This window comes from Diplotaxodon limnothrissa, linkage group LG3, assembly GCF_057381915.1.
Source record: "Diplotaxodon limnothrissa isolate DT_005_m linkage group LG3, D_limnothrissa_male_GT1.1, whole genome shotgun sequence".
NCBI classification, from domain to species: Eukaryota; Metazoa; Chordata; class Actinopteri; order Cichliformes; family Cichlidae; genus Diplotaxodon; species Diplotaxodon limnothrissa.
In genome coordinates, this window is record NC_140598.1 from 18,820,048 (window position 1) to 18,845,783 (window position 25,736).

At 38.9% G+C, this 25,736-nt stretch overlaps 1 protein-coding gene across 10 annotated transcripts in view; it reads left to right on the plus strand.

Moving 5' to 3' along the window:
• Nucleotides 1-25,736, plus strand: part of LOC146634784 (neoverrucotoxin subunit beta-like) — a 368,566-nt gene that overhangs the window by 12,227 nt on the left and 330,603 nt on the right. For 4 of the 10 annotated variants that reach the window (XM_085378331.1, XM_085378323.1, XM_085378348.1 and 1 more), the window contains 15 exons: nt 68-187; nt 3,839-3,958; nt 7,607-7,726; nt 8,596-8,674; nt 8,838-9,042; nt 10,486-12,286; nt 14,665-14,838; nt 15,111-15,284; nt 16,862-17,035; nt 17,256-17,429; nt 17,645-17,815; nt 18,072-18,245; nt 20,205-20,378; nt 21,512-21,558; nt 21,733-23,794. The exons of 1 other annotated variant lie outside the window; for it this stretch is intronic. In XM_085378331.1, the coding sequence (XP_085234457.1) occupies nt 68-187; nt 3,839-3,958; nt 7,607-7,726; nt 8,596-8,674; nt 8,838-9,042; nt 10,486-12,286; nt 14,665-14,838; nt 15,111-15,284; nt 16,862-17,035; nt 17,256-17,429; nt 17,645-17,815; nt 18,072-18,245; nt 20,205-20,378; nt 21,512-21,558; nt 21,733-22,298 (4,273 nt within the window). In that variant the 3' untranslated portion in view covers nt 22,299-23,794. Of the gene's footprint in view, nt 1-67; nt 188-3,838; nt 3,959-7,606; nt 7,727-8,595; nt 8,675-8,837; nt 9,043-10,485; nt 12,287-14,664; nt 14,839-15,110; nt 15,285-16,861; nt 17,036-17,255; nt 17,430-17,644; nt 17,816-18,071; nt 18,246-20,204; nt 20,398-21,511; nt 21,559-21,732; nt 23,795-25,736 lie in introns of those variants that run through there. 5 more of the 10 variants (XM_085378365.1, XM_085378357.1, XM_085378383.1 and 2 more) reach the window with 5 other exon arrangements.

Here is a 25,736-nt window from a genome sequence, read left to right on the forward strand (position 1 = left end):
TGAAGATATTCTAATTCTTCATCAGCTTCTCTGGCTGCAAATGAAAAACACAACTTTTCCTCTCCAGCAGGATCAAGGAGAGACCTGCTGGACGTGAACCTGGACCCAGCTGTGTGTCCGTAAAGAGTGACCAGTCTAAATATGACCGTATTGATTTTAAAGGACTGCAGTCGTCTGCTGCAGAGAGGTGAGCTGTTAGTAACATAAACTCTTTGAGAGGTGATTAACTGCTTGATGTAGTTAGAAATGTTGGATGTTGTCTTTGCTGGAGAGACTTTCCTATTTCTGATGTAAGTATAAGATGCCAAGTTTTCAGCTAATAACCCTTTGGGATCACCTTGTTGGCACGAAAATGCCATTTTATATGTTTTTGTGTTTTATGTGTATTTAAATCAGGGTGCTAGTAACAACATTCTCAGAGATACAAGTTAAAATTGGTTCTTTGTGTAGGCACAACACTTGTTCATCCATTGAGTTTGGCGCTTTTTTTAATAGGTCAGTGTTAAGTAGCCTAACCACCCCCGATGGTTCAAGGACTGAACTGAAACTTAAAAAGAAAAGTCAGAAAGGCCTTCTAAAAGCCAAAGTTATAATAAAGAAGCAAAATAAAAGCTTCCATATCAAGCATCTTGTTACTAGAGATGGCACGATACCACTTTTTGATGTCCGATACCGATACCGATATCATAAATTTGGATATCTGCCGATACCGATATGAATCCGATATAGTGTTTTTTAATCAACAAAACTGTTTTTTTAAATATCTTGCTGCATTTTGCAAGTCTGCAAGTTCATACTCAAGTTTAAAACAACAACTACACTAAAGCTATTCTGTTATACCTGTATACAAAAAAAATATTTCATAGTTCAGCAATACTGATCAATCTAATAAACTTAAACCTACACCATCCTCCCTATTCTGGTATTTTAAAGAGTACTTAGCGTAAATATTAAGCAACCTAACTAATAGGGCTCCAACTCCCAGCAACAACAAAAATAAATAAATAAAAAATAGGGAACCACCCCTCACGCTCCACCTCATGATGCTTAATCAACGTAATCAACCTTAATTTGATGCAGTGTGAAAAAAAATGCACAGAAATCAATTATTTTTCAAGAAATATTAAATAGATTCAACATCTTTCTTCAACAAAATTGCAGACTGCACAATTATTTATTAAAAGCTCGACATTTTAAATGAGAATAAGAAAGAAAAGTATGTCTTTGTGCCCCCTTTTCCCCTGTTAATGCCCTATCGGCCCCCCTGGCTAAACTTTGCTAGATCCGCCCCTGCACAGTTACCAGCCGTCAGCTACGTAGAAAAAGATCCTGGTGTAGAAAGTAATATTAAATAAATTCTAACAACAGCTTATCAAGCTTAAACGTGCTGCTGTTGTTCAGCCGCTGGTTTCCTCTTTCTGGTGCAAAGTGGGCCAAAAACAAACTAGAGACACGGACTCGCGACAGAAAAGCCGATCAGCTGATCATTAAGCAGTTTCACGATTGAAGTAGCAGCAAGAAGAGGCAGTCGCTTGTTAAGCTTAACGTGGGAATGCTTTACAAACATTCAGAGATGGACTTACACACTTGCTTTACTTCTCTCGGGGATAGCTTTGTCGGAGATGAAATGCCAGGTTGCTAGCGAAGCTCCACATGCTATCCAGACCACCGACAGGTCCCGCATGCCACAGCCGCTCTATCACGTGATGCATACTGCTCCGACGTGCTAACGTTCTGAGGCGAGTTACGGCGTGTTGCAAGTTTTGTGAGGTGCTTTCGTGATATTTAATGGATCGGATTACATTTTTTATTTTTCTCCAATATCCGATCCAGTAATTTAGGTCAGTATCAGACCGATACCGATACGTAATATCGGATCGGTCCATCTCTACTTGTTACACACTTGTACCTACACTGACTGTGAGCTGAGCTAAAACACAGGTGACCTACACTAAATGGTGCACTTGAATGCATTCTTTGTGAACCACAGTTCTGCACTGCCCAGTACACGGCTACTAATGTAGAGCTTTGTGTTAATTGATAGTTTTACAAATATTTCCAGATTCTGCAAAGGAAAACAAACTAAACAAAAACAACAATTGACATGGCTCTTTCTCACTCACAGTGCCTTGTAAAAGTAGTCATACCCTTGAACCTTTCCATATTGTACAAACATAAACTTAAGTATATTTCACTGGGATTTTATGTTGTACATCAACAGAAATGAATGCGTAAATTAAAATCCATTTTTATACAAATACAAATGTAAAAAGTGTCGAATGCATACAGGATGTATGCAGCCCCCCATCCCTGAATCAGTACTTTTATTGAACCACCCTTGATTTGCAGTTAAAGCAAATCAAAGCTACAAAAGTTGTTGCGATAAATCTCTACAAGCTTTGCACACCTGGAGACCATCCATTCTCTCCCGCTTAACCTTATCAGAGCCTTATCCTCTTTAATGTGTTTTTGTTGTCTGTCAATAACACTAAAAAGTTTGAGCATACTCTTTAGTGTTATTGACAGAAACTGATACTAGGTTGTTTTAATTTCACATTTAGGATGTTAAGTTTTACTTGCATCCTTAGTGTAGTTTATGAGGTAACTTATTTAATTAAAGGTAAAATCCCATAAGGAGGAGAACCACCTGGCTCATACCTGAGGAGAAAGGATTTACTTCAATAAACTTTAAATACCCAAGCAAACCATTACAACAGTGCAAACTGACAAAACAAGAGCTGAAAACTATGAGAGCATAAAAATTCTTCAGCAAGCACTGACAGTTCTTAGTTGTCAGTCCAATTTCGCTGCAGGTAACTGCAAGTGACAAAATAAAAGGGCTTCATCAATTAGTGAGTTAAAATTACAAACTTATTTTGATGCAAAAAATCATGGGTACAAGATGAGCCTGACATCAACATGTATGTAAAAATGACACTTGAGATATCTTCTAACCTGTTTTGAGCATCAACTTGTCCCACGTAGTGGTATGGCCAGTTTTAAAGTTTACCCAGAATGCATTTCATGAAGTTTTTTTCCAGTTAATTATCAGAAAAAAAGGTCAAACATCCAGGATACCAGTGCATGTTTCTGCTCCTTTTCATCTTAGACATTAAATTGGTGGAGTTTATTGGAACTGTAGTATACTACTGAATACTAATACTGGATAAAAATAAGTGTTCAGTCCAGGCTTAAATAATTCTTTGACAATGTTTTATCAGATGTATGGCTAGTACGTTGAATGTTTTAGTGACTATTGAATACAATGCAGGTTGGAAAGTGACTTTAATTGTGAGATGAGTTGTTTCTTACATGGAATAAAGCCATTACTGTTTTTAAGAAATCCCTCAAATAGCTGCTACTCATCAAACTGTTTAATTTCAGTTAAACCGTTAGTGATAGGGTTTAAATAGTTTAAATAGTTTCTTGGGAAAGGCTGATGAGCTCTACTGTCAAAGGCCAGTCCCACCAAATCGTAGAGCCAGATTGAGGCAGGATTTGTATATATAGACTGAGGACCAGAGGGGGAGTCTATGAGATGTGTCCCACTCCTGAAATGCAGATCAATTATCTCCACTCAAAGGAAGTCACTGAGCGAGGAATTTATTTATTCTATAAAACGTATCCAACATGTACATTCATCAATAGTCCTGCACAGTGTAAATGACTGTGTTTACCTCTGGGTGGCGCTCTGTTCTTACACTGCCAACACTAGCTTGGAGTTTCCTTCTGCTCATGCTCATCCTGAAAACCTGTTTCTCTTTGGGATGATGAAGATATTCTAATTCTTCATCAGCTTCTCTGGCTGCAAATGAAAAACACAACTTTTCCTCTCCAGCAGGATCAAGGAGAGACCTGCTGGACGTGAACCTGGACCCAGCTGTGTGTCCGTAAAGAGTGACCAGTCTAAATATGACCGTATTGATTTTAAAGGACTGCAGTCGTCTGCTGCAGAGAGGTGAGCTGTTAGTAACATAAACTCTTTGAGAGGTGATTAACTGCTTGATGTAGTTAGAAATGTTGGATGTTGTCTTTGCTGGAGAGACTTTCCTATTTCTGATGTAAGTATAAGATGCCAAGTTTTCAGCTAATAACCCTTTGGGATCACCTTGTTGGCACGAAAATGCCATTTTATATGTTTTTGTGTTTTATGTGTATTTAAATCAGGGTGCTAGTAACAACATTCTCAGAGATACAAGTTAAAATTGGTTCTTTGTGTAGGCACAACACTTGTTCATCCATTGAGTTTGGCGCTTTTTTTAATAGGTCAGTGTTAAGTAGCCTAACCACCCCCGATGGTTCAAGGACTGAACTGAAACTTAAAAAGAAAAGTCAGAAAGGCCTTCTAAAAGCCAAAGTTATAATAAAGAAGCAAAATAAAAGCTTCCATATCAAGCATCTTGTTACTAGAGATGGCACGATACCACTTTTTGATGTCCGATACCGATACCGATATCATAAATTTGGATATCTGCCGATACCGATATGAATCCGATATAGTGTTTTTTAATCAACAAAACTGTTTTTTTAAATATCTTGCTGCATTTTGCAAGTCTGCAAGTTCATACTCAAGTTTAAAACAACAACTACACTAAAGCTATTCTGTTATACCTGTATACAAAAAAAATATTTCATAGTTCAGCAATACTGATCAATCTAATAAACTTAAACCTACACCATCCTCCCTATTCTGGTATTTTAAAGAGTACTTAGCGTAAATATTAAGCAACCTAACTAATAGGGTTCCAACTCCCAGCAACAACAAAAATAAATAAATAAAAAATAGGGAACCACCCCTCACGCGCCACCTCATGATGCTTAATCAACGTAATCAACCTTAATTTGATGCAGTGTGAAAAAAAATGCACAGAAATCAATTATTTTTCAAGAAATATTAAATAGATTCAACATCTTTCTTCAACAAAATTGCAGACTGCACAATTATTTATTAAAAGCTCGACATTTTAAATGAGAATAAGAAAGAAAAGTATGTCTTTGTGCCCCCTTTTCCCCTGTTAATGCCCTATCGGCCCCCCTGGCTAAACTTTGCTAGATCCGCCCCTGCACAGTTACCAGCCGTCAGCTACGTAGAAAAAGATCCTGGTGTAGAAAGTAATATTAAATAAATTCTAACAACAGCTTATCAAGCTTAAACGTGCTGCTGTTGTTCAGCCGCTGGTTTCCTCTTTCTGGTGCAAAGTGGGCCAAAAACAAACAAGAGAGACGGACTCGCGACAGAAAAGCCGATCAGCTGATCATTTAAGCAGTTTCACGATTGAAGTAGCAGCAAGAAGAGGCAGTCGCTTGTTAAGCTTAACGTGGGAATGCTTTACAAACATTCAGAGATGGACTTACACACTTGCTTTACTTCTCTCGGGGATAACTTTGTCGGAGATGAAATGCCAGGTTGCTAGCGAAGCTCCACATGCTATCCAGACCACCGACAGGTCCTGCATGCCACAGCCGCTCTATCACGTGATGCATACTGCTCCGACATGCTAACGTTCTGAGGCGAGTTACGGCGTGTTGCAAGTTTTGTGAGGTGCTTTCGTGATATTTAATGGATCGGATTACATTTTTTATTTTTCTCCAATATCCGATCCAGTAATTTAGGTCAGTATCGGACCGATACCGATACGTAATATCGGATCGGTCCATCTCTACTTGTTACACACTTGTACCTACACTGACTGTGAGCTGAGCTAAAACACAGGTGACCTACACTAAATGGTGCACTTGAATGCATTCTTTGTGAACCACAGTTCTGCACTGCCCAGTACACGGCTACTAATGTAGAGCTTTGTGTTAATTGATAGTTTTACAAATATTTCCAGATTCTGCAAAGGAAAACAAACTAAACAAAAACAACAATTGACATGGCTCTTTCTCACTCACAGTGCCTTGTAAAAGTAGTCATACCCTTGAACCTTTCCATATTGTACAAACATAAACTTAAGTATATTTCACTGGGATTTTATGTTGTACATCAACAGAAATGAATGCGTAAATTAAAATCCATTTTTATACAAATACAAATGTAAAAAGTGTCGAATGCATACAGGATGTATGCAGCCCCCCATCCCTGAATCAGTACTTTTATTGAACCACCCTTGATTTGCAGTTAAAGCAAATCAAAGCTACAAAAGTTGTTGCGATAAATCTCTACAAGCTTTGCACACCTGGAGACCATCCATTCTCTCCCGCTTAACCTTATCAGAGCCTTATCCTCTTTAATGTGTTTTTGTTGTCTGTCAATAACACTAAAAAGTTTGAGCATACTCTTTAGTGTTATTGACAGAAACTGATACTAGGTTTTAATTTCACATTTAGGATGTTAAGTTTTACTTGCATCCTTAGTGTAGTTTATGAGGTAACTTATTTAATTAAAGGTAAAATCCCATAAGGAGGAGAACCACCTGGCTCATACCTGAGGAGAAAGGATTTACTTCAATAAACTTTAAATACCCAAGCAAACCATTACAACAGTGCAAACTGACAAAACAAGAGCTGAAAACTATGAGAGCATAAAAATTCTTCAGCAAGCACTGACAGTTCTTAGTTGTCAGTCCAATTTCGCTGCAGGTAACTGCAAGTGACAAAATAAAAGGGCTTCATCAATTAGTGAGTTAAAATTACAAACTTATTTTGATGCAAAAAATCATGGGTACAAGATGAGCCTGACATCAACATGTATGTAAAAATGACACTTGAGATATCTTCTAACCTGTTTTGAGCATCAACTTGTCCCACGTAGTGGTATGGCCAGTTTTAAAGTTTACCCAGAATGCATTTCATGAAGTTTTTTTCCAGTTAATTATCAGAAAAACAGGTCAAACATCCAGGATACCAGTGCATGTTTCTGCTCCTCTTCATCTTAGACATTAAATTGGTGGAGTTTATTGGAACTGTAGTATACTACTGAATACTAATACTGGATAAAATAAGTGTTCAGTCCAGGCTTAAATAATTCTTTGACAATGTTTTATCAGATGTATGGCTAGTACGTTGAATGTTTTAGTGACTATTGAATACAATGCAGGTTGGAAAGTGACTTTAATTGTGAGATGAGTTATTTCTTACATGGAATAAAGCCATTACTGTTTTTAAGAAATCCCTCAAATAGCTGCTACTCATCAAACTGTTTAATTTCAGTTAAACCGTTAGTGATAGGGTTTAAATAGTTTAAATAGTTTCTTGGGAAAGGCTGATGAGCTCTACTGTCAAAGGCCAGTCCCACCAAATCGTAGAGCCAGATTGAGGCAGGATTTGTATATATAGACTGAGGACCAGAGGGGGAGTCTATGAGATGTGTCCCACTCCTGAAATGCAGATCAATTATCTCCACTCAAAGGAAGTCACTGAGCGAGGAATTTATTTATTCTATAAAACGTATCCAACATGTACATTCATCAATAGTCCTGCACAGTGTAAATGACTGTTTTTACCTCTGGGTGGCGCTCTGTTCTTACACTGCCAACACTAGCTTGGAGTTTCCTTCTGCTCATGCTCATCCTGAAAACCTGTTTCTCTTTGGGATGATGAAGATATTCTAATTCTTCATCAGCTTCTCTGGCTGCAAATGAAAAACACAACTTTTCCTCTCCAGCAGGATCAAGGAGAGACCTGCTGGACGTGAACCTGGACCCAGCTGTGTGTCCGTAAAGAGTGACCAGTCTAAATATGACCGTATTGATTTTAAAGGACTGCAGTCGTCTGCTGCAGAGAGGTGAGCTGTTAGTAACATAAACTCTTTGAGAGGTGATTAACTGCTTGATGTAGTTAGAAATGTTGGATGTTGTCTTTGCTGGAGAGACTTTCCTATTTCTGATGTAAGTATAAGATGCCAAGTTTTCAGCTAATAACCCTTTGGGATCACCTTGTTGGCACGAAAATGCCATTTTATATGTTTTTGTGTTTTATGTGTATTTAAATCAGGGTGCTAGTAACAACATTCTCAGAGATACAAGTTAAAATTGGTTCTTTGTGTAGGCACAACACTTGTTCATCCATTGAGTTTGGCGCTTTTTTTAATAGGTCAGTGTTAAGTAGCCTAACCACCCCCGATGGTTCAAGGACTGAACTGAAACTTAAAAAGAAAAGTCAGAAAGGCCTTCTAAAAGCCAAAGTTATAATAAAGAAGCAAAATAAAAGCATCCATATCAACTTCCATATCAAGCATCTTGTTACACACATGTGAATGTTTTAGTGACTACTGTATACAATGCAGGTTGATTAGTGAAAGCTGGAAACGTAAAACACTCATGGAATCCATCTTTGTCCATGAACAGTGACCAGATAGGAAAATATACTTTCCGTTCAAGGAAGTGTAAGCCTATTGGACATAAGTAAGGAACTCAAACACCCTGAATAAAGCTATCTGATTTTTTAAAAGTGAGATTCAGTTTAAACCCTGAAATACTTCCACTGACTGAGATTAATTTCTCCGAGTGCTGACCCTAAAACTCAAAACTGCCATTCAGTCTCACAGAAAAACACTAAGCTGAGCTCTTAATTCGGTCAATTTGCAAGACCGTTAAATTTTACCATCTCCAGGGAAATTCAGGCTTGACCTAATTCTTCATGATTCCTCCACAGAGTGGACCAGCAGAGCTCAGAGGTTCACAGTGGTCAGTCTGTCCAGCAGCATCAAACACACCTGGACTTCATATTTAAGGTCTGTACATGTACAACAACTACTTTTTACATCTATTCTGTTCACAGTCATCTCCATGCGGCTCTTTGTAGACCAGTGGATTGTCAGTGTGTCCAACATGGATCTGATGTTTGGCTCCATGATTTCAGTCTGTTTGGGTCATTCATAAAGTATTCTGTTCCAGCTGCTGGAGGACAACATCATCACTTTTGTGAAGAACGAGCTGAAGAAGATCCAGAAGGTTCTGAGTCCAGATTACCCAGAATGGTTACAGAGTCAGACAGAGGATGATGAGCAGAGGAAGAGCAACAGAGAGGCATTTGAGAAGATCACACTTAACTTCCTGAGGAGAATGAACCAGGAGGAGCTGGCTGATCGTCTGCAGAGCAGTAAGAAGATTTCTCTAAAGATTTGGTGCCAGATTTGCTAAATGGGGCAAAATAGTACATGAGTGCAGTCCCCAAACAGTGATAGTGTAGTTAGTTTTGCAGTATAGTGTCTAGTGACATTCTGATGGCAGCAGACACTGGAGAGTACACCATTCTGGTTATGTTGGATCTCAGCTCTGCTTTTGATACTGTTGATCACAGCATCATGATAAATAGGCTGAAGGACTTGTTTGCTGTTGTTTTAAAATGGTTTATGTCGTATCTATCTGAGAGATCCTTTACTGTCTGTATGAATCATGTGTTGTCGGAAACATCAGTTCTGCCTTCTGGGGTACCTCAAGGATCTGTTTTAGGTCCTATTCTCTCTTTGCTGTATATACTCCCTCTAGGCCAAATTATCAGATGTTACAATAATATTTCTTATCATCTCTATGCTGATGACATTCAGTTATACTGTTCTTTCAAAACTTCTGAGTTTTATAAATGGTCTTGTTTAAATAATTGTCTGTCAGAAATCAAACAATGGTTAAATGACAATTTCCTTCAGTTAAATGCAGATAAAACAGAAACTTTGATTATTGCACCTGATCACATGCTCTCAGAAATTAGGCAGCATATCAGTTCTTCAGACCCTTCATTTCAGTCGAGTCTCAGAAACTTAGGTGTTATAATTGACAGTTCAATGTCTCTTGAGGTACACTCTAAACAACTTGTCCGGAACTGTTTTTATCATCTAAGAAACATTTCTAAACTCAGACTACTGGTGTCAAAGGCAGAACTTGAGATAATTCTTCATGCTTTTATCTCTTCTCGTTTGGATTATTGTAACGGTCTTTTTACGTGTCTCAACAAATCAGCTCTGGATCGCCTTCAGTCTGTACAGAATGCAGCGGCAAGACTTTTAACTGGTACAAACAAGAGGTTACACATTACTCCAGTTTTGGCTTCTCTTCATTGGTTGCCAGTAAATTTTAGGGTTCATTTTAAAATTTTAGTTGTAACTTTTAGAGCTCTGCGTGGTGAAGCTCCCCAGTATATCTCTGACCTGTTGAAACCTCATGCTTCATCCCGAGCACTTAGGTCTTCAGGTCAGAGGCTACTGGTGGTCCCATGTACTAGGTTTAAAACACGTGGGGATCAGGCTTTTCAGGCACTGGCACCCAGGCTGTGGAAATCTCTGCCGTTGTCTTTACGCTGTCTAGACTCTACTGACTCCTTTAAAAAGCAGCTGAAGACATTTTTATACAAACGGGCTTTTAATTAATTTTAACTTGTATGTCTGATCTTATTGTGAAGCACTTTGTGATTTTTATCTGTGAAAATGTGCTATATAAATAAATTTTACTTACTTACTTAGATGACCAAGATGTATTCAGTCCTTCTTGACAGAAATCAAATTATCATGTGCACTTCATTGATATTTTTATTTCTTTATTCTTTTAGGAACTTTGAGTGGAATTTGTCAATCTACACTTAAATCTAATCTGAAGAAGAAGTTCCAGTGTGTGTTTGAGGGGATCGCTAAAGCAGGGAACCCAACCCTTCTGAATCAGATCTACACAGAGCTCTACATTACAGAGGGAGGGACTGCAGAGGTCAATGATGAACATGAGGTCAGACAGATTGAAAAAGCATTCAGGAAACCTGCCAGACCAGAAACAACAATCAGACAAGAAGACATCTTTAAAGCCTCACCTGGAAGAGATGAACCAATCAGAACAGTGCTGACAAAGGGAGTGGCTGGCATTGGGAAAACAGTCCTAACACAGAAATACACCCTGGACTGGGCTGAAGACAAAGCCAACCAGGACATCCAGTTCATATTTCCATTCACTTTCAGAGAGCTGAATGTGCTGAAAGAGGAAAAGTTCAGCTTGGTGGAACTTGTTCATCACTTCTTTACTGAAACCAAAGAAGCAGGAATCTGCAGCTTTGAAGACTTCCAGGTTGTGTTCATCTTTGATGGTCTGGATGAGTGTCGACTTCCTCTGGACTTCCACAAAACTACAATCCTAAGTGACCCTAGAAAGTCCACCTCAGTGGATGTGCTGCTGATAAACATCATCAGGGGGAACCTGCTTCCCTCTTCTCGCCTCTGGATAACCACACGACCTGCAGCAGCCAATCAGATCCCTCTTGCATGTATTGACATGGTAACAGAGGTCAGAGGGTTCACTGACCCACAGATGGAGGAGTACTTCCTGAAGAGATTCAGCAATGAGATGAAGGCCAGCAGGGTCATCGCCCACATAAAGACATCACGAAGCCTCCACATCATGTGTTGCATCCCAGTCTTCTGCTGGATCACTGCTACAGTTCTGGAGGATGTGCTGAAAACCAGAGAGGGTGGAAAGTTTACCCTGACCTTGACTGACATGTACAGCCACTTCCTGGCGGTTCAGGCCAAAGTGAAGAAGGTCAAGTATGATGGAGGCGCTGAGACAGATCAACACTGGAGTCCAGAGAGCAGGAAGATGATTGAGTCTCTGGGAAAACTGGCTTTTGATCAGCTGCAGAAAGGAAACCTGAACTTCTATGAATCAGACCTGACAGAGTGTGGCATCGATATCAGAGCAGCCTCAGTTTACTCAGGAGTGTTCACACAGATCTTTAAAGAGGAGAGAGGACTGTGCCAGGACAAGGTGTTCTGCTTCATCCACCTGAGTGTTCAGGAGTTTCTGGCTGCTCTTCATGTCCATCTGACCTTCATCAACTCTGGACTCAATCTGCTGCAAGAGGAACAACAAACAACTTTTCAGATACCTGAAACAAGAGACTCTGCAGTGAAACACTTCTACCAGAGTGCTGTGGACAAGGCCTTACAGAGTCCAAATGGACACCTAGACTTGTTCCTCCGCTTCCTCCTGGGTCTTTCACTGCAGACCAATCAGACTCTCCTACAAGGCCTGCTGACACAGAAAGGAAGTAGCTCACAGACCAATCAGGAAACAGTCCAGTACATCAAGAATAAGCTCAGTGAGAATCTGTCCGCAGAGAAAAGCATCAATCTGTTCCACTGCCTGAATGAACTGGATGATCGTTCTCTAGTAGAGGAGATCCAACAGTCCCTGAGTTCAGGAAGTCTCTCCACAGACAAACTGTCTCCTGCTCAGTGGTCAGCTCTGGTCTTTAACTTACTGTCATCAGAAAAAGATCTGGATGTGTTTGACCTGAAGAAATACTCTGCTTCAGAGGAGGCTCTTCTGAGGCTGCTGCCCGTGGTCCAAGCCTCCAACAAAGCTCTGTAATTAAATGTGTACTTATACCTTTCTATAAATACAAATAATGATTTAACTGGCAATCGAACTTGGAGAGATCCATCGATTAATTGAATCAGCGATTTTATTCAGCCACAGGGCTATATCTTCACACATTAATCCATTTTGATTTGTCAGGTGATATAAAATGTAACCAGTATGCACAATTTTGGTATGATTTTATCTCGGTCATTGTCAACCAACCGTGGGTGCAATTTGGATTTCAGCCTTGGAAATTCTAGGCTCTATTCCCGACAGGTGTTCCTGTATACTATGCTGGCCACTTGGTTATGGCTTCCCATGTATGGTAAAATCCTCCATGCATGTTACGAAGCTTTCTTGTTTTGATTCCAGTGACTTACTCTCTGCAGGTATTTGGTGATTGCAGGTTTCCTAGTGACCCCTCACTTCTCCCGCCCCTGAGATTACACCGTAGATGGTTAAGTGGAGAATATTTGATCAAATTTGATTTATTCTCCTGGCTTCAATATCTCTGGTATACTTCTTCAAGCGGTTAACCAAAGTTTTTGGTCTTTGCTTGGCATGGTCTGAGATATAGACAGCTTGTTGTGCTTATTAGCTGCTTCCTTGTCTTTGTCACACTTTTCTACAGTTCTAAGGCAGTTTCTCTGTGAAGTTCACATTCCAGTTGCAGCGTATTCAGTAGTGATGTGTCGGTTGCGAACGAAACGGCTCTTAGAGCTGGATCTTTGACGTGAACGACGGGAGCCGGCTCCTTATCGCGAGCCGTGGGTTTTTTTCTTTTTCTTTCTCTCACCCTCTCTGTCGCACTTTTTTCCGCTTCACTCCGCATGCGAGCCTTGTGCTTTATGCTGGGAAGAGGGGGGAGGGGCGGTAGTTACACTCGCAGTAGCACAGGAACAGAGCGGGAGGGAAAGAGAGAGAAAGAGAGCCAGGGACAACAACGTCACATTAGAAGTTTATTCGTGCAGGCCCATATGACAGAGAATGTGCATCTTCTTTTTGTTTTCATATTTAAATTTATATTTAATTGTGTTGTGGTTTGCAGTGTTTTGCGTTGCTTCACTTTAAATTTGTTTTAAAGGAAAAAGCTGAAAATTTAAATAGCTAAAAGTTGAAATGTGAATAGTTGGTTTTTGTATTATATCATTTATTTATTACATTTTATGTGGAGTGAATAAATAAAAGTATATTTACGGTGGCCCCTAGAGACAAAGCCCATACAAACTTCAAAACACGTACGAACTCTGGAGCACGTACAAACCCTGAAGCACGTACAAACTCCAAAACATGTAAAAACTCCAAAACACGTAAAAAGTCCATAGCACGTACAAACGCCGAAGCACGTACAAACTCCAAAACACGTACAAAAGACAAAAGAAGTGCTCCAGAATGCTAGGCCCAGTGTTGAGCTGTTGTTACTTAGTGGCTACACAAGCCAGCAAGTACCAACGACCGGATTTGGTGTGTGGTAGTAACAGGTAAATGAACATTTTTTAAAATTATTTTAATATATATGTATGCTTGTGTATAAGTACACAAACAATACACATATGCTTTCAACTGTGTAATTAAATTCTAGGTAGCTCTGTTTTGGAAGTTCAGTTAATGCTAGAAATGTTTTTTGGAGTTTGTACGTGCTTTGGAATTTGTACGTGCTTCTTTTGCACAGTATCACCTTAAAGCACTTGATGCTGGCTGCTGAGTTTGCATCTTTTGCTGTAAAGTACAGCCAGACTTTGACTGCTTTGCCTTGGGCGTGTTTAATCTGTATTTCTGCTCTAAAAGAATGTACGTACCTGGGCTCGCCTACTACGCTTGCAAAGGTAAAATGATTGGCTAGAATCCAAAGTGTATGACATCTCAGTAAAAAAAAAGCACCGAAGCACAGAACTGGTGCCATAATGGCACCGGATACCGGTACCCATCCCTACTGGTCAGGATGATCAGTTTTGTTGTAGTGTACATCAGCTGGTTGGTTTCAGTGATGGTCACTGTAGGGATTGTCCCTGAAGGTTTGACTAGCGGATGGACTCTCCTCTCCAGCACCCTGGCATAGACTTTCCCAGGGAGGCTGAGGAGTGTGAGCCCCCTGTAGTTGGAACACACCCTCCAGTCCCCCTTCTTAAAAATAGGGACCACCACCCCGGTCTGCCAGTCCAGGGGTACTGCCCCTGATCTCCACATTGCAGAGGCGTGTCAGCCAGGACAGCCCTACAACATCCAGAGCCTTCAGGAACTCAGGGCGGACCTCATGCACACCTGGGAATATGTTCTAGTCTATATTTATATTTAACCTATGATTACTGTTGACTAGTAACAGAATAAGTTAGTGACCAGTAGTAATATCATTGTTTGTTTTGGGGTTTTGTTTTTTTTTCAGATTGAATGGCTGTAACCTTTCCGAGAGAAGCTGTGAAGCTCTGTCCTCAGTTCTCAGATCCCAGTCCTCTAATGTGAGAGAGCTGAACCTGAACAATAATAACCTGCAAGATTCAGGAGTGAAGTTTCTGTCTCTTGGAGTGGAGATTCCACATTGTAAACTGGAATCTCTCAGGTCAGATCAAGTCATATTTTGTTTTTTAACAAGCAACAACAATAAACAGTAATAATTGTTGCTAATTAAATGTGCTAAATAAATTGACTTCTTCCAAAAAATGCTACCTTTGAATTTTTAGTAATGGAGTAGAAGTCACTGTTTAATATTATATCTGTAAGAATTCCAGCCAGTCCTGCTATTAGAAATACTGGATAATCTCAGATCTTGTCTCATGAATACACTTTATCACCAGGTTTTTTTTGTCTTCTTGTTTGTTTGTTTTTCCTTAGACTTAGAGGTTGTAACCTTTCAGAAAGAAGTTGTGAAGCTTTGTCCCCAGTTCTCATATCCGACTGCTATAGTCTCAAAGAACTGGACCTGAGTGACAACAATCTGCAGGACACAGGTGTGAAGCTTCTGTCGCTTGCAGCAAAGAGTCCACACTGTAAACTACGGACTCTAAGGTCAGATCAAGTGTTTGTTCTCTCTTAAAAAATAAAAGATATAACCAATAAGAACTGCCAATAGTTAAGTGAACTTCACACTCATGTTGTTTTGCCTTTGAATTCTTATATTTTAGTATAAATTACAGTAAACTACTACATTTGTCATGTTGTTAGGTCTAGGTATGAGTCACCAATGTACACTAAGAAGGTGATTTCCACAAAGAAATATTAGTTTTTTTAGGTTGGATAAACAATCTAAGAAAATCTAAGAGCAGTCAAAATCTACAACATTAAACTCTGGCTACTTTTGTGAAAATACTCTGTGGACTGATGAGACAAAAGTTGAACTTTTTGGACAGTGTGTATTCCATTACATCTGGTGTAAAAGTAACACAGCATTTCATAAAAGTAACATCACACCAGCAGTTAAATATGGTGGTGGTAGTGTGATGATCTGAGGCTGCTTTGCTGCCACAGGACCTGGAAGACTTGCTGTGGTAAATGGAACCATGAATTCTGCTGTGTACCAAAGCATCTTGAAGGAGAAGGTCTGAGTTCTGTAACAGGACAATAATTCAAAACGCAGCAATTCCGCCTTTAAATGGCTTAAGAAAAACAAAATGAAAACTTTGGAGTGACCTAGTCCAAGTCCTGACCTGAATCTGTTTGAGATGCTGTGGCATGACCTTAAAAAGGTAGTTCATGCTTGGAAGCCTACCAATATTGTTTAATTAAATGAGTGGGCCACAGTTCCTCCACAGTGCTGTTAAAGACTCATTGCCAGTTTTTGCAAATGTTTGATTGCATTTGTTGCTGCTAAGGGTGGTACAACCTGCATTTAGAAACTGCTTTTTGTGTTTACTTGTGTCATCTTTTTCTAATATTTAAATTTGTTTGATGATCTGAAACATTTAAGTGTGACAAATGTACAAAGAATCTCTAATCTTTGGATTTCTTTAGGTCCTGTTTTATTTTAGTGCTCTTTTGTCTCCTGTGTCTTGCATTTAGTCATTACCCTCCAGCTTTACATTAAAGGAAACGACAAGGACTGCAAAAGCATTCATGACACCACTTTATATCTTTATTTTTATGATGTAAACCATAGTACAAGACAGAGTGGCAGGTTCTGTACAATCTTGCAATGTGTGTGCTTTGCACAGGTTATCACTTCAGATGATGCAAAACGATTGGTATTACCTGGAACATGCTTTTTACACAGTTGAAGTTTGTTATTATGCTTCTTTGTTGGGTTTTAATTCCTCAGATAACGCCTGCCCACTGCTCCTCCTGCTTGTTTGTCAACCCTAATATGATATTGCTCTAGCACTATTCAAACCACATGATTCATTTGCTGCTGGGCTCTTCTAAATGACAGTTTTTGTTTTAGTCTGTCAAAACATTGATGGAATGAGTTCTATGAATGGTAAAGCTTTAAGGACTCCAGTCGGTCGTAAAATAGAATAAAATATTGCCAATTCAAGTAACTCTTCAATGAAGCATAAAAAACTTTTTTTGTCGTCTTAAAAATTTCGAGTGCAGCTGTTGTGGTATTAATAAGATGGAATTTAACTGAATTATTGTTTATAATTTTTTAGAGTGAGTCATGGTAATCTCACAGAGAGAAGTTGTGAAGCTCTGTCCTCGGTTCTCAACTGCCAGTCCTCTAGTCTGAGGGTGTTGGACCTGAGTAACAACAACCTGCAGGATTCAGGCATAAAGCTTCTGTCTGCTGGACTGAAGAGTCCACACTGTAAACTAGAAGTTCTTGTGTGAGTTGAAGTGGTAATGTGTTTATCTGTTTACATAAATATTTATGTCCCATATTTAATATTTTAATGTTTTACACATTAAAAAATTTTTTTTGATGAGTTTAAGACAATAGTGAGCTCTATTTCTAAACTAGCATTAAATATTGCAAAATCTAGTAGCTCCCTTAGTAAGCATGATTCAGCTTTAACACCTGTGTTATTTGTCTTCCTAATTTTTCAGACTGAGTGACTGTGACCTCTCAGAAAGAAGTTGTGAAGATCTGTCCACACTTTTCAATTCGAACTCATCTAGTCTGACTGAGCTGGACATGAGTAGCAATAACTTTCAGGATACAGGAGTGAAGCATCTCTGTAGTGCACTGCACAGTCCACACTGTACACTCAAAAGTCTCAGGTCAGACGAACTGATACTGCTTATTCATTTATTTTTGTTTTTGTGTTTCTATCAATTGAAAAAAAAAATACATTACAAAATGTTGGTAAGTTGATTTCATTCACACTTTGTTTTATATTTGTATTTTAAGCATTTTAATTTAATTCTTGATTTGTTTAACATAAAATGGAGGATTCAGTCAGTAATTAAACAAGATTACTTATTTACAAATCTAGATTAAGGAGCTGTAATCTCTCAGAGAGAAGCTGTGAAGATTTGTCCTCAGTTTTTAGCTCCCGGTCCTCTAGTCTGAGAGAGGTAGACCTGAGTAACAACAACCTACAGGATTCAGGAGTGAAGCTTCTTTCTGTTGGCGTGAAGAGTTCAACTGAGATGAAAACTCTCAGGTAAGATAAAGTGATATACCTTTGATAAAATTACAAAAATACATTTTAACTATTTTAGGTAATTATATGAACTATATGAATGCTATTATTGTTTCTTTGTATTTTTTTCTAAGTCAAAGTAAACGGCACCATTTCTGACTTGTTTAACACAAGGGACTGCTTTTGTTATTTCCAAATCTAGTAACCTCTCACTAAGGTAGGAATACTCATTAACACCAGTATTTCTTTTTCCTGTCTTCTTCCTAATAAAATTTAGACTGAGTGGCTGTAAACTCTCTGAGAAAAGCTGTGAAGCTCTGTCCTCAGTTCTCACCTCCCAGCCCTCTAGTCTGAGAGAGCTGGACCTAAGTGACAATGACCTGGGGGATTCAGGAGTTAAGCTGCTGTCTTCCGGAGTGGAGAGTACACTCTGTAAACTGGAAATTCTCACGTAAGGATTTTGACTTTTCAATAAAGATCATTTATTGCATGAATAAATGATCATTTAGATGATAACTCATTTAGAATCGTATCTGTAAATATGTATTGGCACATTACCATTTCTCTAAATCTTCCAAATTCTACCCATTTAAAACATATTAATGTTAGTGGCTAGTATCATACGTTAATAATAACTGGTCCACAAAGTCTAGTGTGCACCAAATCTACTGCTGCACACTGAACTTGGTGGTGAAACTTTGCCGTAATGACTTGGAATTTGTCTGTGAGTTCAGTTATAGGGGGAAATGCTTATGCAGTTCTAGGATATCCAAAACTTTGCACTGAAGCTGTGACAACTGTCAAGAGAGGTGGGACTGAAAGAGATTAACTCTGTCACTTCACATTACAGCTGAACTATGGTGCAAGGTGTCAAAATCCAGCCTTTTGTTTTTAAAATGTTAGAGTGCTATAAAAGTTTATCTGTCTATTCCTTTGCTAATGGTAAATAATTTTAATTATTACATAATTATTATTATACAAATACAATTAAAGTATTAATATGATGAATGGGAAATACAGCTTGATTAGTGAACTTGTTCCAATATCTGACTTGTGACTGATTCAGTTTGTATGTGTGTGCCTCTATACTGGGATCCTTAAATAAGCAGAAATATAAGCATGATACACAGCCAAGAGCTTGTCTGGGATCTATAGTGCTTGGACAGAGTGACTAAACATACATTTATAGAACATTTTATCTAACCATGACGTACTTAATAAAAGAAACTATCCTGAAGTATATTGTGATTGGTGAGCTAAGAGTTTCTAGAGGAAGAAGTGAGAGAAAATATTCCTATGTTTTTGAATTAAACATGGATGTATGATGATGATAGCTGGATAACAGGTGATTACGCCAGAGTACCCAAAATCTTTGGACCCAAAAATTATTTGTTTTTTTCTGTTCATTTTTGCCATGCTAGATTATGAATTCAGGAAAAATTTGTCACAAGTGAGTCCACTCAGAAATTCTGAAAGTAGTCTCTGGAGACTTGTTTTTCCAGCGACTGCGAGGCCCCTCCACACAAGTCACATTACCTCTACCAAATGCGATTACTCTATCAGAGCACCAATCAGGATAGTGTTCCCCATATCTTCACAGTTTATCCTACGATCAAATTGGCTTAGAAAAAATCTGAACTTCTTACTCAGTAGCACTAATCTGGTGCCAATCAGGCATCTGAATGTCAGCACCTGGAGTACCAGAAGCTCAAAACAAGAGTCAAAATTTTAAATTATGGGCAGCACTGTGGCACGGTGGTTAGCACTGTTGCCACACAGCAAGAAGGTCCTGAGTTCAATTCCACCATCAGGCCGGGGTCTTTCTGTGTGGAGTTTGCATGTTCTCCCCGTGTTAAGGTTAATTGGTTAATCCAAATTGCCCATAGGCGTGAATGTGAGAGTGAATGTGAGTGCGAATGGTTGTCTGTCCCTGTGTGTTAGCCCTGCGACAGACTGGCGACCTGTCCTGGGTGTACACCGCCTCTCGCCCTATGGCAGCTGGGCTCCAGCGTCCCCCGCGACCCTGAAAAGGATAAGCAGAAGCGAATGGCTGGATGGATTATGGGCACAACCGACTCTGATGCTCAACCCACAGAAGTATTCTCCTTAGCACTATTTAGTGATTCAAAACTCCCTAGATCCACCAGGAGAAACCATTTCGACCCTGTCCTGAAAAGTAGAACAGTCAAAGTTTATCTCATTCACATCTGCCTCTGATCATCCAACACCCACCTTGTCTGCAGCTTCACCTCCTCAGCTCTCCTGGTCAGGCCTGAAACCTGTCCAATTAAACTCTGGATTCTCTTTATTTGCTCTGCTTAATTCTCCACACTCTGGAATCTCCGCTCAATTCAGTTACTATTCCCATGCTGCTCTAAACCAGTTGTATTGCTATTTTGTGTGTCTGCAGACTGTCAGGATGTCTGATCACAGATCAGGGCTGTGATTCTCTGGCTTCAGCTCTGGAGTCCAACCCCTCCTATCTTAGAGAGCTGGACGTGAGCTACAATCATCCAGGAGACTCAGGAATGAAGCTGCTCTTGGCTGGACTGAAGGATCCAGGCTGGAGACTGGACACTCTCAGGTATGGAGAGAATGTCTGATAGAGGAAGAAGAGCTGAGCCCTCTACTACAAAGCAAGGGCAACATAGAGGAATTTTCTTTTACTGACCTGGTTTCACTCACATTAACATCAGAAATGGGGACAAGCAGTCTCACAAAGCTAGTTATCAAACTGATAAGTAAACCTATGGTTTATATGAAAGGAGTGGCACTACCAGCATCTGACAAAACATGAATAAGTGTACTAGTAGCAGAGCAAAGATTTTACGATACTGACGGACTAGATGCGCCTGCTCCTTGTCATTTCAAAATTTTTCTCTCTGACTTTGTATCCTCTACGAGAGTTTGTGTTGTATTATGTTCACAGCTTATGTTTTTCATTTTCTATTATAGAAGTCTTTTTTTAAATTACTAGTTAAAGAAACAAACAAACAACCATGACAACAACAACAACAAACAAAAAGACAGTCTGGGCCATATGCTACCAGAACTACCAGAACTACACATTTATTTCTTACAATTTAATTCCAAAGAATCATGCTGACAGATCTTTCTTTGTCACAGCAGCTTTATCTTTAACATGCAGAAAAAGAGTTAAATGTTTGACTTCTCTACACTGACAGAAAGGGGAGTTTCAGTGGTTTAGCCTGCTTAAGATCAAAGTGGGCTGTATGTGGCCCACAGTGTAAAATGAGTTTGATAACCCTGGTCTAGATTAACGGATGAATAGAATACATTTTCTGGGATTTCCTTTCCTGCATGAGGGATGATGCATTAAGACATATTTATATGGAACTGAGACTGGTATGAAATAAGATTTTACCTCTTTATATATACACCTATACTGTACCTATGTTATTGATTTAACTTCATAATGTTTTTCAGTGCTTTTTAAATTCAACATCTATCTTACCATCTCACTCAGCAAAAAAAAAAGGAACCATTTAAATATGACAGAAATACTGATTTTATTTATATAAAATTGTATTTAAAATATACAAATATGTTCCCATATTGCCCAGCTTGAAGTGTATTTGTGAAAATGTTGGACTGTTCCTTTATCAGTGTCTAACAGTATGTGTACGAGAGCCATGTAATGTCCATGTGTGCATGCTGAAAGAGACTGTGCTGGTCTGACCCCCCTCCTCCTTTCAGGGTGGAGCCTGCTGGAGTCCGATGGTTGAGACCAGGTCTGAGGAAGTGTAAGTGTGTTTTTAATGTGATTCATGAAAACAAAGCAGCACACATTCAACCATCTTCAAACTGTCACATCACTCATTCACATCTCTGATGTCAGGAGTCATCATCAAAGTGTCAATCAATGAACAGATGATGGATCAATAACTGCAGCTGGATTGTGTTTGTTCTCTCATCAGATTCCTGTCAACTCACAATCGACACAAACACAGTGAACAGAGAACTCAAACTGTCTGACGACAACAGGAAGGTGACACGTGCGGAGGAGTATCAGTCATATCCTGATCATCCAGACAGATTTGATTGGTATCAGCTGCTGTGCAGAGATGGTCTGACTGATCGCTGTTACTGGGAGGTCGAGTGGAGAGGAAATGTTGATATATCAGTGAGTTACAGAAGAATCAGAAGGAAAGGAGAGCTACTAGATATTAATTACTGTTTGTTTGGGTGTAATGATCAGTCCTGGAGTCTGGAATGCTCTGCTGGTGGTCCTCATTGTGTCTGGCACAATAACAAGCAAATTCTTATTCCCATCTCCTCCTCCTCCTCCTCTGTCTCTAACAGAGCAGCAGTGTATGTGGACTGTCCTGCTGGCACTCTGTCCTTCTACAGAGTCTCCTCTGACACTCTGATCCACCTCCACACCTTCAACACCACATTCACTGAACCTCTTTATCCTGGGTTTCGATTAGGGTACAGCTACACTGGTTACCTCTTTTCTGGTTCCTCAGTGTCCCTGTGCTGAGTGGAGTGTAAAGAGTGTCCTCCTGTTAGAGAAACACTCTGACTGTTGAACAGATAGTTCAGTCTGTTCATGTCTGTCTCTTACGCTCAGAAACACGTTTTCAGATTCATGAATTCAATCAGTTGATGTTTTAAACTGTTCTGAATGATTCCTTGTAAACTTCTTGCTCTTCAGTCTTTTAAAGATGGAAGCTCCCATTATTCCAGGATCCACATGTTGTTTTTCTGTCTTTTTCCACTCAAAGCTGAATATCAGTATGTTGTGTTTCACTAAAGCTCAGTTCACAACCCTGCATTTTCAACAAGTCTAAGCTCACTATCATGTAATGATTTTTCTTGATTATACTAGGTATGGGTTAATTTGCTTTAAGACATGCTGCTTTACTCAATTTATACACATGTCAACGTTTTAACTGAAAGTAGGTCTGAGAGGGTTGATTTTCTGCATGTCAAAGTTGCCCATCAGTGTTGGTCAAGTTACTTGAAAAATGTAATTAGTTACTAATTACTTGTCCAAGAAAGAGAAACAGTCTGACTGTTGAACTGACTGTTGACTGTTAATCACAGAAGAAATTTTCTTAACATTTAAATCTATTTTCTGCATATTCCAGCATATAAAATAAAATAATGTTTTGTTTTTACACTCACTGTTTCAAATAGATGTAAGTAAAACACAGCAAAAAATAAATACGGTGCTGCAGCGGTCATTTCAGTGGGGGGATCCAGGGGTTTCTCTGTGAATATTCCTGTAGCAGCGTGCTAGCGTGCTTGCTCAGATTTGAAGTTTAATTTTTTGCTGTAGAAAGAACAGTGTACAGCAGATGCTAATGTGGAAGCCACCCGTAGGTAATTGTGTTATGAGACTTTGAGATATTTGTAGGCATGTGAAAGCCGAAGGTGTGGTTTAGAAATAAAAATAAAAGACCAACAACATCTGGAGGACGTCTGTCAGGTGTGCACCTGTAAAGAGTCGATTCACTCTAATCAGCCGAAGGTGGACTCTTGGTTGTTTGTTAGTCCCAAACGCTGCTGCAAGGCTCTTAACTAAGACAAGAAAAAGAGAGCACATTACACCAGTGTTCATTACACTGGCTTCCAGTACATTTTAGAATTCATTTTAAAAAAATTTAAAATTTAAAATCTTTTAAAGCTTTGAATTGTGATGCCACTGCCTACATTTCTGATCTTTTAGAACCCCACGCTCCCTCTTGCAGCCTGAGATCATCTAATCAAAGGCTGTTGGTAATCCCATGAACTCGTTTTAAGACCAGAGGACATAGATCTTTTAGAGCGGTGGCCCCCAGGTTGTGGAATGCTCTCCCTCCATCATTACGTTGCCTGGATTGTATTTATTCTTTTAAAAAGCAGCTTAAGACTCATTTATTTAGATTGGCTTTTAATTAGATTTGTGCTGTATGTTTGATTATTAATGTATTTTATGCATTTCTGTTTTTATATTACTGTGAAGCACTTTGTGGTTTTTATCCTGTGAAAAGTGCTATATAAATAAATTGATTTGATTTGATCTTTAGAAAGCGACTGCTGTTTGAATGGTCATGTCGCATTAAATCTGTCTTCTACGTCACTGACACAAGACAGACGCCAATTATCAGCGCCGGAGAAGCGCCCGATAAGACATCGCGAACGCTTCCTGGCCATCGAGTGAAACTGTTTGGAAGACAACGTTGGAGAAACGTGAACATTTTATTTGTACTGTATAATCTACAGATTCTGACAGAAATCTGCAACTATCCTTTGAAGCACCACTCCTCTCTAAATCAGCAATAAGGATCATTATTAGGCCATATGTAAATAACAAAATAACTTTATAACTTAAAGCAAAATTGGGAAACGTAAAGTCTGAAACAAGTCTTTATATTTACGGCCATCAGTCAAACAATACTGTTTGGTCTGGGTCTAAACAGAGCGCGTTGTGTGTCGCGTCTTCTTTTGCGCATGCGGGCTGCTTTGAGGGTTCACACTAGAGCACGTTTGCTGTCACATTTTATTTGTAGTGTGAACAAGCAGACAAAAAAAAAATCAGATTTGACCGAAAAATCTGTATTGAGCATTAAGACCTGCAGTGTAAATGTAGCCTTAGTGGCTTGATTCTACTCGTGACACGCAAAATTTCTGATTAAATGACTGATATAAATACAAAAAATAACAGGGAAAACTTGGAATCAGGGTTTGAAATGCGTTTGTGTAACCTGCTCTAACTCTTGTATTTGTACATAATACATTATCATGGGGTCACAAGACAGCAAATTACTGGGGGGGTGAAAGTGGGTCATTAAATATTAAAACAGAACATAACTTGCCAAGAAAAGTAAGGAAAGAAATGTAATTATCACAGAAACAAATCCTCATTAAAAATAATTACACCAAATAAATGCCTGTTTGCACCCTTACCTTCATACAAAGTCCCAGTGGATATGAATCAGAAATGGCATACAGATATGGGATGGCTTTAGGCTGAGATAGAAGGCAGCATTTTAAAGTGATACCGAAAATTATTCTAACCATCATTTTTGCAGAAATAAATACTGGAGAGACACAAAAGTTAAATTGCAGAGAGGGGAAAACAGTTATATTTTGACAAGAAACTGAATGCATCAAAGCCATAATAGCTAAAAGAGACCTGATGGAAAAAATTAAATGAGGAAAAGCATATTAAAGAAATTCATACATTTTCAAGAAATATACAGCTCTAGAGAGACAGGGGGTGTTGTAATCTGGTTTTGATTAGTTAGTTAAATTAGTTTTGATTACTTCCTTAATTCAGGTAGTCTTTGGTTTGTTTATATTTACTCATTTAAGATATCTGTACCCTTTTTATTGGTGTATTCTAAGTTAAGGGCCAGAAGGAAAGAGAAAATAAAGGTAAAAACACAAAAGAAAGAACTCTAAAGAGTTCTCTTTCACACAATCGCAATCACTCAGACAGATGCACATAGAAGTGGCCACATGCCTATGTACTCATGCAGACTGCTGTTTATGTACATGTATTATTGTCTTGTTTCTATTTCTAATGATAGTTCATTTTTGACAAGGGATGCCAGGAGTGAACAAATGTTAAGTAAAGCACGAAAAAAATGTATGCAAATTAATACAATTTTATATGTTGAAATCCTCTTTGTGGATAAAGTCATGGAATCATTTTGTCAGAGATCAAACTTGTAAACTGGTCAAAATTTGACCAGAACACAACATGAGGGTGAAAAAGAATCAAAATGTTTGACACAATACAAACACATTTGACAGAGTGAATACTTCATGCGTAAAGAAGTGGATATCCAAGAGTAGTCACGGTATAAAATATTAAAAACATTGAGCATCATGAAGTGTTTTTAAATCAGATTTTTTTTCTCTTAATTATTCAAGGTCATGCTCCAAGAAACAGTTTTAACAAACTAAGTTTCTAAATTAAATAATGTTA